A 13,678-nucleotide genomic window follows, 5' to 3' on the forward strand; every position below is an offset into this window, starting at 1 on the left:
TTTAAAGGTCATTGTAGGTCACAAAGAAGGAAATTATGTCTTTGTGGAACTGTGTACCAATAGAGAGCAAAACTGTGTGTATGACAGATGTGGTGTTTGAGCCCTGGACTGGTGGATAGGTGAGCAGACTTAAATTATTTGCCAATAGGCTAATTCCTCCAAAAATGTATTTCCATGGCAGCAATTATTGGGTCTCGCTCTCCTTTTCAAGAGCAAAATCTAGAATGGGTTACCTTTAATAACTTGCTTCTCTATTTATTTCTCAAAATAAAATGAGATTAAAAAAACAAAACAAAACTAGTGTCTTCCTGTGGGCAGGCCCTGATCTAGTCAGAGGCTGGACAGATGGCAGGACCAGGCAGTCTTAAAAAATTCTGCATCAGCATATGCAGTAGAACAAAGCCTATCTTGGGTAAAACAAAAACAGAAAAACAGAAAAGAAAAGGGGGAAAGTCCATTCACTGGTGAGAATCATAATTGAAACAAGTGCTTTGAGATGAGCAGTCCCTCACTTGGTCAGAATTCTGCCTCCATTACCTGATAGCTGGATGTCCTGGGGAAATTTTTAACTTCTCTGAACCTCAAATGCAAAATGAAGCTAATAGTTTCAACTTTGGAGGGCTGCTGGTAATGTTAATTAAAATAATGTGTATAAAGCATTTACATTTTATAGGTTCAGAGTAAGTGTTGAAGAATAAAAAGTTCAGCTAGAATTTCAGTGTATGTTGTGGTATAAAATAATGCGAGGGTTAGGCTTAGAAGAGATGTCAGAAAATGAAGTATAAATCCCAAGCTAAGAGATGTAGAATAGAGTTTTCGCCTGCCCCTCTCCCTGACCCAAGTTTTCTTATGTGCGGCCTCCCCACCCTCCACTGAGGGACCAGGTTTGTGGTCAGGAATTTTGTATTCATCTTAGACTTTTAAGAACCATGTCATTCATTTTTGTTTTCCTTAAAATGCAGGTGCACCTATTATCATGTCTTTCCCACACTTCTACCAAGCAGATGAGAAGTTTGTTTCTGCCATAGAAGGCATGCATCCAAATAAGGACTATCATGAGACATTTGTGGACATTAATCCTGTGAGTATGCACATCTTCCAGGTTCAGAAACATCCCTTTTATTCTGTCTATACAGTGTTCACCAGTTTGGTCCTCAGCCCTCTCAAGAAATACATTATCTTCCTTTCATATACATATTCAAGTGGAGGAAACTCAGCTCAGCGCAGTGAGATGCATAGTTTCATAGCCCCATAATTCGAAGGCTGAGTTCCGTGGAACTCAGATGCAGAAATATCAGCAAACCTACTTTAACAGAAAAGCAACAGGGAAAGCCCATCATAGGAAACAACTGGGATCGGATCGGGGTAACCTGGTCAGTCTTCTGTTGCCAGGAGATTGGACCTGAACATGTACACATCCCTCCCACAGGGCCTCAGGTCGGCAGGGGGAAGACATGCCTCTGTTACTCGCTGCCTGGAATGTGCTGGTTGAAATTTAAATATATATCTTTGCTTCAGTCACTTTTGGCAAAACTCTTTATACAAGTGCCTTTGAGAGTTATTATATGACATTATTAATTTAAAAGGCATCAAATAGACATAGACTCTTATCTCATATTCCCAGAGGAGAAGAACTAAAAACCATGTCAAAAGGATGTGAATATCATTTCACAGTGTGAGAGCCTCTCACTGTAGGGACCGAATTAAAGGTGAGATATCATCATTCTTGGGATTTTGAATACATGCCTGGAACAATCAAAGAAAAGCAGACACATTTTTTGAGCACAGCCATTTATGGGCACTTCCCTCTTAACCAACTCATTGCATTTGTATCTGAGAAATCAGTGCTCTTATCCTTTTGTGAATTGGGTCAGGTGTGGCTTTCTCCCTTTTCTCTCTTAGCCATCAGTCAGTTCCTTTTCAGCAGCTCAGCTCTTCTCAGGTGCCTGTCCCCAGGGCAAGGCACAGCCCCACAGTGTTGGTGCAAAGATGGGGCTGCCGTCGGGGAGATGCTGCACCTGTCCTCTGGGCTCTGCTGGGTGGGCCTGGCCATGTGTGGGCACCATTCACTGGCCGTGCCCACATCCATCCACCTGGATTCCCAGACCCGACAGGAGGGGATATATTGGATCCCCCTCCTGCTAGGGTCCCCTAGGGCTTTGCTGTTCAAAGTGACAGCATTCTGGGAGCTTGTTAGAAATGCCCAGTCTCAGCCCCTGCTCCAGACCTACTGAATCAGAATCTGCATTTTAACAAGGTCTCCAAGAACTCACATGTGTAATAAACTGTGAGGAACATTGGTCTACCAGACACGTAACACAATCCACAGTTCTCAGTCTGTCCCAGGGAACAGTTGTCCCTTGTTCCGCTCTGCCTAGTAAGCGTGGCAGCAGCCACCCTGTTTATCAGAACCACACAGAAACCATGCTCTTGAAAAAAACCTCTGTGTGATTTTCATAAGTCCTAATGTTTTTATTTTCTGCTTCTCTGATTTGCAGTTGACTGGAATTATCCTAAGAGCAGCCAAGAGGTTCCAAATCAACGTTTATGTCAAGAAGTTAGATGACTTTATGTAAGTTTTGCTTCTTTCTAGAGGCAAAGAGTTGTTTTGCTACATTGATTTCTTGGTAGGGTTGATGTCGGGAGGAGTATAGCCCGCTTCTAACTCTGCTCACCTCTAAGCTTCAGGGATGAGGTATGATCCACATTTTCATGGACTGCCTTGGTGTTGGAATGTACTTATTTTATATAATCAAACACATATGGAACACTTCCCATGAGTCAGGCCTTGTTCTGAGTACTTTATGTATATTAACTCATTTATTCCTCACAATAACCCTGTATTATCCCCATTTTGCAGATGAGGAAACTGAGGCAAATCGAGGTTTAATAACCTGCTAGAACTTACACAGCTAGTAAGGCTGCAGAGTCTGCTCTGACCTGTCCTGCTAAGCATTTCCTCCTGCACCATGACTCTGGCTGCCTCCCCTCCTTTCTTTCCACTGCTCTCACCCAGCCAGTCACAGGCTCTCCCATGGAGGGTTAAATACTCTCTTGGGTCCAGTCTCCCCACACTCCATCTAAAAACCACTACTTAATTAGGACTCCTAAGTATGATCTGCTCAGACTTTTCAGTGGAAATTGAGAAAATGCTTATGATTTAATGTTGAATGAAAAAACTGGATGCAAAACTATGATACATATCCAAAATATCATCTATCTATCTATCTATCTATCTATCTATCTATCTATCTATCTATCTAACCTTTCTGTCTGCGTATCTATCAACCAAACTTGGTTGGTTTCCCCCATGGAATTTGCCAGATTTAAGCCCACATTATGGATCTTTGTAGAAAGCAAATGTGGTTTGTAAGAATGCATTTTGCCACTTGTGTGTGTATTTCTGAGGGAAGATAATTTACAATCTAGAGCTGTTGAATCAAAATGGAATTAGAATTCTGGCTCCACCACTTATGCGTGGTGGTCCTGGGCAGATTACTCCGAGCCATCATTTCCTTGTCTTAAACCTGGGACAGCCATACCTACTGCATGGGACTACTAAATGAGGTAATGTTCCCAAGATACCCGGTGCACAGCTGGTGCATAGTAAATGCTCAGTAAGTGATTGCTCCAGGAGCTTATGAAGATAGTACTTAGCAACCTGGTTATAAAACATTCCGAGAAATGACAGCGTTGTTCTGCTGCAGCCTCCCCTCATAACTCTTGGCAGTACAGTAATCATTTTGATGAATTTGCTTTTCTGGCATCCTGTGTTTTGGTAAAAACACTTCACATAAATATGCACCACTTCAAATTGCTAGACTGACAGTTTGTAATAGAACTTCTGGTTGATATATGTTTGCAAAGATGATTAAGAAGACTGCATAAATTCCAGGTAATTTAATGAACTACGTGTGCTGGAACTTTCGTATACAAACTTGTCTCACCAGACCAGTGTACTATCATAATGAGGATGTCTATAAAATAATCTCATTTTTTGTCTTTGTAGTGAAACAGGAAACATTAGAACCCTGGTTTTCCCAGTGATGTATATCAATGAGGTGAGTCCTGGGAGGGAAATGGGTGTGTTTTACCTGTGGAAGCTTGGGAAACTTCCCATAGGGTGTCTGCATGTGACTGTGTAATTTAAGATGTGAGAAAGGGACAAACATGATTTTTTAAAATCTGTTTGTCTTCAGGAAATTTCTGTTTATATGTTTACATGAAGCTGCCTGTGTCTGAGGTTTGAAAATGACAGAAAGAAACTCCTTTCTGGGAAGCAAGTTATATAAGAAACAAAATGCAAAGGTAAATGAAGCAAGGTCAGACACTGTTGAAAAAGAACCAAGAGCCAGCACTCAGATAGATGTCCAGTTAAACTTTTCTTAGCCTCTCCTCCATCGTCAAGAATTTGCCAGTTTGTTTAAAAAGGGAAAAAAAGGTTATCAGTTTACCAATCATTAGTTAAGGAGAAAAAGAAAGTAAAAATTTTCATTACATGAAAATTTCATGTAAGGTGGTTGAAGAAACAGTTAAATAAAGTGTAACACATGCCCATTAATTGCAGTGATATGTGGTTGCTTTGTCTTTCATCACAGCCTAGAGTTTTTTCTACTTTCTGGTAAGCATGCATACATCATAAATTACAGAAACAGATCCTAAGTCCAAACAAAAGGAGTTTCTCTGAAGAAATATTTCTTACTTAGTGTACCTACAGAAATGCTATCCCTAATTCTTAGGCATAAATTGAAGTTTTATAAATAAAACATATTCTGAAAGTTCAGAAAACACTATTTGATACCTGTGATAAATTCTTTTCTGAATCACGTATTATAGTTACTGTAGTTATATCTCCTCAATTTCCCTTTTCTTTTTTACCCAGTTTTGAAGGGAAAACTACAGGATTTTTCACCCTCAATAAGTTCTTGGTCAGCTGGCTTCTGTTGTTAACAGCAGCATTTTAAAAAGTTTTTATTGGTGGGGAGGGTAATAGCTCAGTGGTAGAGTGCATGCTTAGCAATCCCCAGTGCCTCCATTAAAAAAAAAAGTTTTTATTATTTTTCTCTCTTCCCTAAAAATACTTGTTCTTTGCAGAAAATTTGGGAAGAAAGATTAGCAAGAAAAGGGAAAATTTGAATGACTTCACAAACCTGAGCCAGAGTAGCATGTTATTTTTAACTTGCTTTATTTTCCTCAACAGTGTGTTGTAAAATTTTTTCCAATAACAGCTTTGTAAAAAAAAAAAAAGTTGATGCTTTGCATTTTGTAAAAGTGACATGTTTTTCATAGAACTCTTGGGAAATTAAAAATAGTATTTAAGAAGTAAATCGCTTGGTGAGCAAGCCCATCCCTCAGAGAAAATGCAGTTGATACCTGCTCATGTCACCTCGGTATTTTTCTGGTTTTGATATTACATAGTTGAGACCACATTGTAGGTACAATTCTATGTCTTTCTTTTTCTCATTTAGCATTGCATTGGTAGCCACATTGATAAACTATTGAAGGGTTTGGGGTTACAGTTCTAAGACAAGGCTTTTATTGTTTCAAAGGACAAATTCAGGCAATATTTACCACTTTATAGGACCTATTTGCAATGGCTCCTTGGTCATCACTGTTATTTGTGGGGCAGGCCATGGAAGTAGGGCTTTTCGAAAATGTGGACAGGCCCTGTTCTGCCAGCTTATGGCCATAGCTGTGGCTTATCTGAAGTCCCCTCTACCTGAACTTTTGCCTTGAGTTTTTGTTAAAGACTAGACTGAGTCCAGGGAATGAGGGAGTGAAACCTCATGCTTTTGCTCCCTCCCAGAAAGAACTTGATTTTTCTCTTCTCTAGAAAAATAAAACATTAGACTTGGAAGTGAGCTGGGAGACTGCTATCTCACCCCCTTTTTCCAGAGGTGGAAACTCTGACCCTGATGGGCCTTTCCCTGCATATTGAACTAAAGTTAAGCCCAAAGTCCCAATTGTTGCTAATAATTTTTATGGAATTAAGCTCTTCAGATACCTCACCCATGACAGTTTAAGATGTTAATGCCTTTGCCATTCATACAGAAAGTGTTATTGTAGAATATTTCCTTAGTTATCAGCACCCTCTGTAACTCTGGTTAACCTCAAGTCTTCCCTAACACTTTCTGTCGAAAATTCTGGTCCTGATTAGTATAGATCTGGCCAAGAGAGAAATGATGCTTTCCATATGCCATTGTTGGAAAATTTCATTCATTCATTCATCTAATCAACTGACATTAACTGAGCACCTCCTATGTTGGGTGGTGTTATACCCGGTATTGAGTTGACTGAAATAAAAGTCTTGCCTTCAGGAACCTCACAGTCAGGAAGAGACAAACAGGTAAAGAGACACAACGCAGAATGTGAAGACAGTGATGGAGGATTTTAGAATGTGAGATGGACAAACTTCTGAAAGGAAGTTGTACTGAGCTGGATTTTGAAGGATGAGTTAGAGTTGTCTGATAGTAAACAAAAGCTGATATTCTCTCAATATTTCTGAATTCTTTTCCCCTCCTTTTTCCCACCAATTCTGGGAGTAAAACATATCTTCAGGAGAAAAGGGAAGATGTTAATGAATAAATGCCCCCTCTAGTTACTCTAATTTATAAATGGATTTTCAGTATCTCTGGTTTGCTAAACAGGAGGACAGACCCAAATTGTATTTAATGATTTGGAAGAAAGATACCACAAAAAAGTTATACTGTGAATATTCGGTAATCAAGGGAATACTGTTTTCTTGTTCCCCTCCCAGAGTGTTCTCATTGACCAAGAGACTGCAAGTCGACTGAAGTCTGTGATTAACACGACTTCCATCATCATCAACATCCCCTACATTGTCATGGCGCTGGGTGTGTTCTTTGGTCTGGTCTTCACCTGGCTTGCGTGCAGAGGACAGGGATCCATGGATGAGGTCAGCAGTGGCTGGAAGAACATCTCCCTTACGGGATAACCTTCCCTGAGGACTTCAGCTGTGCTTCACTGATGGGTTGTCAGCAGGCTCACTAGGGTGGATTCTGTGGTTTTTATACTGGGTGTGGTAATTTCATGGTTATATTACTGCTGGGCCGAACGAGAGGCAAGGGAAGTATGTCAAAGAAGGAGGGGTGATAGAAGGGTACTGTCCAGGATTTCGGGTGCTCTTGGTGGGAATGGAATTGCTGGGAGTAAGCATTATGTCTTTGAAAATAATCTGAAAGAAGAGGGAGATTGTATACCAGCTAAGCACCTGGCCTTTGGTGTTGGACTGCCCAGGTTCAAATGCAAGTTCTGCCACGTAATAGCCATGTGACCGGTTATGATAGAGCTTCCCTTAGGAGTTTTTAGTGAGGATTTGATGATATAGTAAATACAAAGCACGTGGCCAAGTGCTGGCATTTAGTAAGAGCTCAAGAAATATTAGTTATCTGATGAAACAGCTCCCTAATTATAGAGCAGTCAGAGATCTGCTTGGAAAGAATCCCTGGTGTATCAGAAGGTACTTACTACTGAGTCATCATTGCATAATAAATGACGGGTGCAGGGGAGTAGTTACCTTCGTGGAGGGATGGTAACTTCCTCCTTCCACCAAATGGATGGGATAAACAGGTTGGCCTCCCTGAGTGACCAGCAGGCCAACCCAGGGGTCTCAACATCTTCAAAGAGACTTTCTTAAATTCTCAAAAAGATTCTTTTTGCAACAAAGGCTTTTTCCCTTCCTCACGGCCACAATTAAGTGTCTGAGGTAAAGGTGAAGCCGGAAATAACACAGGCTGAAACCATCTAACTCATACTAGCTCAGATTTCCCTGTTTCTGCGTTCTTCTGTGGTTCCTCTCAACCCATGCCCATTACATTGGTGTGAATTAGGTGGGAGGCAACTATTTTGCCACTCTGTCTGTGGCTGTTACAGTCACTGCAAGGTGGATGTACTGTCGCTGAGATTTGCATCAGCACAGGTGAGAGCCCGTATCAACATGATGACTGCTCCTGCAGTAACTGTCTTCACGTGTTCAACAAGCGCGTGGTGACTGACCACCCACCACTTCTGAGACATTGTTCTTTGATGGATTTCCAACTAGGAAGGAGGCCAATTCAATAGAGTGCAATGAGGGTTATGGTCCAGGTCAACACAGGGAAGAGTACTGCCCTGGTGGGGGAGGGGGTGTCAGAGGATTAGGGTTGAATGATAAAGAAAGAGCCAGAGGAAGCAGGTCAGGAGAAGGTGAGTGGATGATGTTCTTCCTCCTTCCACCTTCCTCCACCCCTTCCCAAAACTCTGCACATCCAGGGGGAAGTTGGTGATGTGACCATTCAGCCTCACTGTCCTCTTTCTTCTGAGTCTCAGGGAACTGCAGACGAAAGAGCGCCCCTCATACGAACCTAACGGTCGGCTGCACTTGGTGAAGGAAGCAAGGGAGCTGTCGTGACCTGGACCACAGCGTGGGCCAACTGTCTGCGTCCTCACCGGCATGTCACCTGGTGTGAGAGGAGAGAGGAGACCCTGTGCTGGCGTGTGATGAGGGCCGTCGGGCAGAGGGCCAAGAGCAGGCTGACATGGTTGGCCGTTAGGCTTTACAAGATCCTGTGGTCCCTGACAAACTATTTTGTTCTTCACGTGTCTAGCAAGTATTTAATAAATTCTTGTATAGTAATTTTTCCATTGTTGGGTGCTGGTAGCTCCAGAATTTTGTGACCACTGTCGTGGTTATAATGTCTCCACATCCCTTGTTAATGCTACCTGATCTAACCTTATTCAGTATGTTTCACTCACCAGACTTTGTGCTCAAAATGCATAAGTACTATTTCAAGTTGTTTTCCTCCATGCACTGCATCCTCAAGAGACAAAAAGAGTTCGGAATGCAGGGTAAAATACTAAAACTCATTCAGTACCATTCAAATGCACCTAATTTCCTCTTTTGAAAAGGGACATTAGTGTTTCTTACTAATCTTTAGTTCATAATTCCTCCAGGAAATAATTTAGTCTTCTGATGACTTTCATATAGGTTAGGAATTAAGCAGGGAAGGGGTTGGGTGGGGTGAGATGTGCAGTGGGGTGGTACCTGTGAGTTGATAGTGATAAACACCTGAGGATATTTTTACTATTCTTTTGTGAATTGAGAGAATGCATAAATAATGTTGGTGAGGACAAGTACAGATATTTCATATATAGAATAGAATGCTAATTATGACATTTGTGAATAGTTTGTTATTTTTTCAGTCAAACTGATCTTGACGTGGAAAGGCATTTCTGGGAGAATGTAATCAGTGACTGGTATTTTTTCTTCCCTCAATCACCCTTACCAAATATGACTGTATTAATTAGAATACTCTTGAGTGATTATTTGTAAAGTTACTTATGAACATAGGAAATTCATCTATCCACAGCGTAAGTTACAATTAAATTTCAGGAAGTCTGACTACACTAAAGAGACATTTCTTCCAGGACACTCTTCTTGGTAACTTTGGAGTTGTTTTTATAAGTTGTTATTCTTTCCTCAGATTCAGTTTGTTCTGATATTTTGTGGCTCACTGAATAGAAAAAAAAATGTGCCCTGTACTTCCTGTGACAGTCATTCTGCTGACAGAGTGACAGTGTTGTTTTAAAATACTGCACAGGAAGTGCTTTTAAGAAAAGTTCCGTGGGACCAGAAGCAGAGCCACCTCTCTTTAGACCTCTTAGCTTTCAGTGTAACCCAAATCAGAGGATTGGGAACCATGATGTCACAGAATTCAAGCATATTTAAGGGCATTGTATTTGATTCTTAATGTTCATTATTCATTTTTGATTGAGAAGCCTGTACAGTTATCTGGCAAAGAGCACAGAGAATTTCTTAACCACTGAATCATTCTACAGGATTTTTTGTTTAAAAATTGGATTTCAGTACAAGCAAATGAATGAAAAAGGCCACAGATTTTACAAACATAGCTTCTGATCCCTCTGGGGAGGTAATAAATCACTTTAGTTTCCTTGCCTCAATTTTCCCACTCTCTACACTAAGGCAATATGTAATATGTTTCCCTTTTTGAAGGGACAATTCAGTAAAGTCTCAATTTCTCTATAAATTAAGATAAAACCTATAGATATCCGAAATCACCAAAGAGTGAAAAACTAAATTGAAAATATTTTATCTTCAATAATGCCAAATATCTGTATTTTTAAAATTTATCAATATTTAATGAGATAATTGGCATATCTTATTCTTGTTTATATCCACTTATTAACACTAATGAAACTAGTAAGTCAGTGCATTCTCATTGGTTCATTCCATTACCAGGATATAATCATCTGTGAGGTGGTCATTTTTAAATACTATGAATGATAATGTAGCAGTTAGTGATGTACACCTTTAGAATGAATCTGCATGGCCAGGGAGACTGAAAACATTGTTTCCATGTGATTCTTAATAGTTACTTGGCTTAAAATATCACTTTTGATATTTTCCTTCTGAAAAGTCTGTGGCAAAAGCATACACTGCAGTCAAGATTATAGGTTGCTTAAGAAGAATGAATGTACCTATTTGGTTTTAGTTTAAAAATAACAAACTGTTCCTCATGCTAGTTTTCTTAGAGCTGTTATCCTGGAAAGGCCCCCAAAGTTTTTGAGATTGTCACAGTCATTGAATACAGCGTCCTCTACTGTGATACTCAATTTAGGGAGAAACCAAACTGAGAGAGGTCGCCTCGCTTCTCTCAAGGAAACTAGGGAGCTGACACAGGACAGGAAATGGGCTTTTCCCACTAGACTTTACTTCCTCATGTTCTAGAAAGATCACTCATGGTCAGGGGGAGCAAGTGCTATATGACTAACTTTTATTGGGGTTTTTACTTACAGGAGGCTAACTTTTTAATTTCAATTGCTTAAGATAAAAGTTCTGCAAAAGGTGACCTTCATCCTCAGCCTTCTGGGCATTGTCACTGGGATTAATTGCTTGTGGCTGTTAAAGAGAATACTCACCAGAATATTCTTCATGTAGTTTATATGGCTGGTCCTTTCATGTGATTCTTGATATGTTTATTTCTATCCTTAATGCAATGAAATACTTCACTAATAAAAAAGCGGTTTCTATGAAATTGTACTGGAAATTGTATGTTATGTCATCAGATGTTCAGTTGTCTATGGAGTTCCATTTGAAAGGTGCTCTCTGCCCTCCTGATGGATGTAGTCCTGAGTTACACCTCTTGGGCCACCTCTGATTTCAGCTCAGCTGTGGTGGACAGTTATTGGTAGCCTGACAAGCCCCAGACTTTTCTTTTCTGCCTCCGGGTTTTCTCCAGGGCCCTGGAAGCCCCTCAGGAGCACTGAGGGGTTAATACTCCCAGGAACTGATGCTCAACCAAAGCGGGCAGAAGTTGGCCAGTAAGTGTTCCAGTCTTCAGAGGGACAGTTCTCAGGCTCATTCTACTTGGTGCCTCAGGTGCAGTTGCCCACAGTGGGAACTGCTTCCTGTTATCGTTTCTTCATTCTCTGTCTCAGTCTCCCCACGCCCTCACTGCTGCTTCCTCCCAAATAATCTACCTGCACTAACATCCTTATTCAGGTCTGCTTCCAGGTAAACACAAGCTAAAAGGCAGACAAGTCCACCCAGAGGGCTCGGCAGGATCAGAGAACTGTTGGAGAAGTTCTGGACCTATGTTTCTGCGGACGTTTGGACTGAAGTCATTAGTCCAACAATTTAGATTACCTTTAAAACATTTCCCATCCCAATAATATTGCATTTTACTTCTAAAATCAGCAAATCCAGATCAATCATCGAAGATTTAGCTCAGTGTTACAAATGTCCTTATGTGTTAAGGGCACTTGACCCTTTGGGCTTCCTAGGAATGCCAAATCTGATTTTAGCTGGCTTATGGCACAGGGGAAGCTCCTAATGCCTATTTCTGCTTACTCAAAGGTGTATAGAGACACCTTTTGTAACATATCAAACCCAATCATTTCAAATCAAGGAGTAAGAAAGTTCCAGAAAATATATTTCAAAGAGTACTAATAAGGGGTGACATGTTCCACCACGTATTAAAACATATACCCATGAACAGTAATTAAGAAAGTGTACATATGGTAAGTGATATAGAATACAAAGTCCAGGAACATGGATACACATTTAAGACAAGATAAAGGTCCCATTTCCAATAATAACTAGTCTTTTATTTATTCAGCTAATATATTTAAAAAATATTTTAACCTTTTTTGAGGTGTAATTTACATAACAAAAAACTCATCCATTTAAAATGTACAATGATTGTTAGTGAATTTACTGACTTGTGCAGTGTTAGAACATTATCACCTTAGTAAAATCCCTCATGTAAGTTTACAGTTAATCCCCATAACCACCCCAGCGCTAGGCAACCACTAACCTACTTTCTGTCTCTACAGATTTGCTGATCCCCGGTCTAGGCAAGAGGTTATGGTAATTTGAATCAGGGAGATGGCAGTGGAAATGAAGTATTTTAGAAATACTTAAAAGATAAAAATCCATAGGACTTGAGAGACAACTCTGGGAAAGGAAAGGGAGAGGGACATGTCAAGTAGCTCATTCGTTCCACAGTCCTGAACAAAGCCCACCATGAGGGCAGGCATTCTGCTAGCACTAGGGAGACAACCAGTAAATACAGTAAATAAAGTTTTCTGCTCTCATGGAGCTAATGTTAAATGGGGGAGGGGAGGCAGTAAATAGGTGGTGGTAAGTGCTAAGAATATTAAAGTAGCCAGAGTGACAAAAGTGGAATGTTCTCTTAGAAATGGTGATAAGGGAAAGCTTCCTATCGAAGAACTACTCAGCCATTCTTTTGCACCTGAGATCGTTCTTCCTTCCATCCATGATTTCTGTGCTTTGGCTCAGCTGGTTCTCTCTCGGGCCACTCTCAAACTCTCTTGAGGGCTATCTGCTCTGGGCTTAACATTGGTGCTCAGCTGCAGCCTCTTCTCACTTGACACTCTCTCCCTGACAATCCCATTGACTCCATCCATCTCCTTGCCACTCAAGTCATCTTCTCAGAGACAACCAGTGTTATTCATTTTTTAAAAATTTATCCTTCCAGGAATATTTTATATAAATATGTGTAATTATATATTCCACCCCTCTTTTTTTCCCATTCAAATTATATCATACCATATACCATATAGTTCTAAATTGTTTATATAACTTATCTTTGAGATCTTTCTTTTCAGAACACAGAGCGTTACTGTTCCCATTGCACGGCTGATTAGTATTCCTTTGTATAAATGCAGCTTTTTAAGCAATCTGCTGTTTTTTTCAAATCATCTGTTATTATACATAATGCTGTAACAGATAACCTTGTATTCTATTAATTTTGCCAAGTCATTTACAAGATAAATTCCTAGAAGGAGCATTGCTGGGTCCAAGGACAATTGTAATTTTGATAGACACAATGGCTTTTTTGTTCTTATTTTTATCAGTCATACAAGCACATAGATTTAAGAATCAAAAAACTCTACAAAGTTTCTACAAAAAAAAAAAAAAACAACACTAAATATACATCAGTCTCAGAGGCGCTTCTTTTAGCCTTCTTTTTAATTTCTCTCTCTTTTTTTCCTTTTCACTTTACTCCCACGACTCTTAAGTATGCTGCTTCGGGAATTTTCAGTTTTAGTATTATCCGTTGACTCTCCGCTATGGAGAATGAGGATTTAGCTTGCTTTCTTACCCAGTCTTCATTGTACACTGCTATTCAGCTTC

General features: G+C 40.1%; 1 protein-coding gene across 1 annotated transcript in view; it reads left to right on the forward strand.

The window, feature by feature from the left end:
* SCARB2 (scavenger receptor class B member 2) overlaps nucleotides 1-11,054 on the forward strand; it is a 67,245-nt gene extending 56,191 nt beyond the window's left edge. The window contains exons 8-12 of the mRNA XM_006195592.3: nucleotides 963-1,081; nucleotides 2,499-2,572; nucleotides 4,010-4,061; nucleotides 6,758-6,916; nucleotides 8,329-11,054. Of these exons, the coding sequence (XP_006195654.2) occupies nucleotides 963-1,081; nucleotides 2,499-2,572; nucleotides 4,010-4,061; nucleotides 6,758-6,916; nucleotides 8,329-8,367 (443 nt within the window). The 3' untranslated portion in view covers nucleotides 8,368-11,054. The remainder of the gene's footprint in view (nucleotides 1-962; nucleotides 1,082-2,498; nucleotides 2,573-4,009; nucleotides 4,062-6,757; nucleotides 6,917-8,328) is intronic.
* Nucleotides 11,055-13,678: the final 2,624 nt, after the last annotated feature.

Source organism: Camelus ferus, chromosome 2 (assembly GCF_009834535.1).
Source record: "Camelus ferus isolate YT-003-E chromosome 2, BCGSAC_Cfer_1.0, whole genome shotgun sequence".
In the NCBI taxonomy this organism is placed as follows: Eukaryota; Metazoa; Chordata; class Mammalia; order Artiodactyla; family Camelidae; genus Camelus; species Camelus ferus.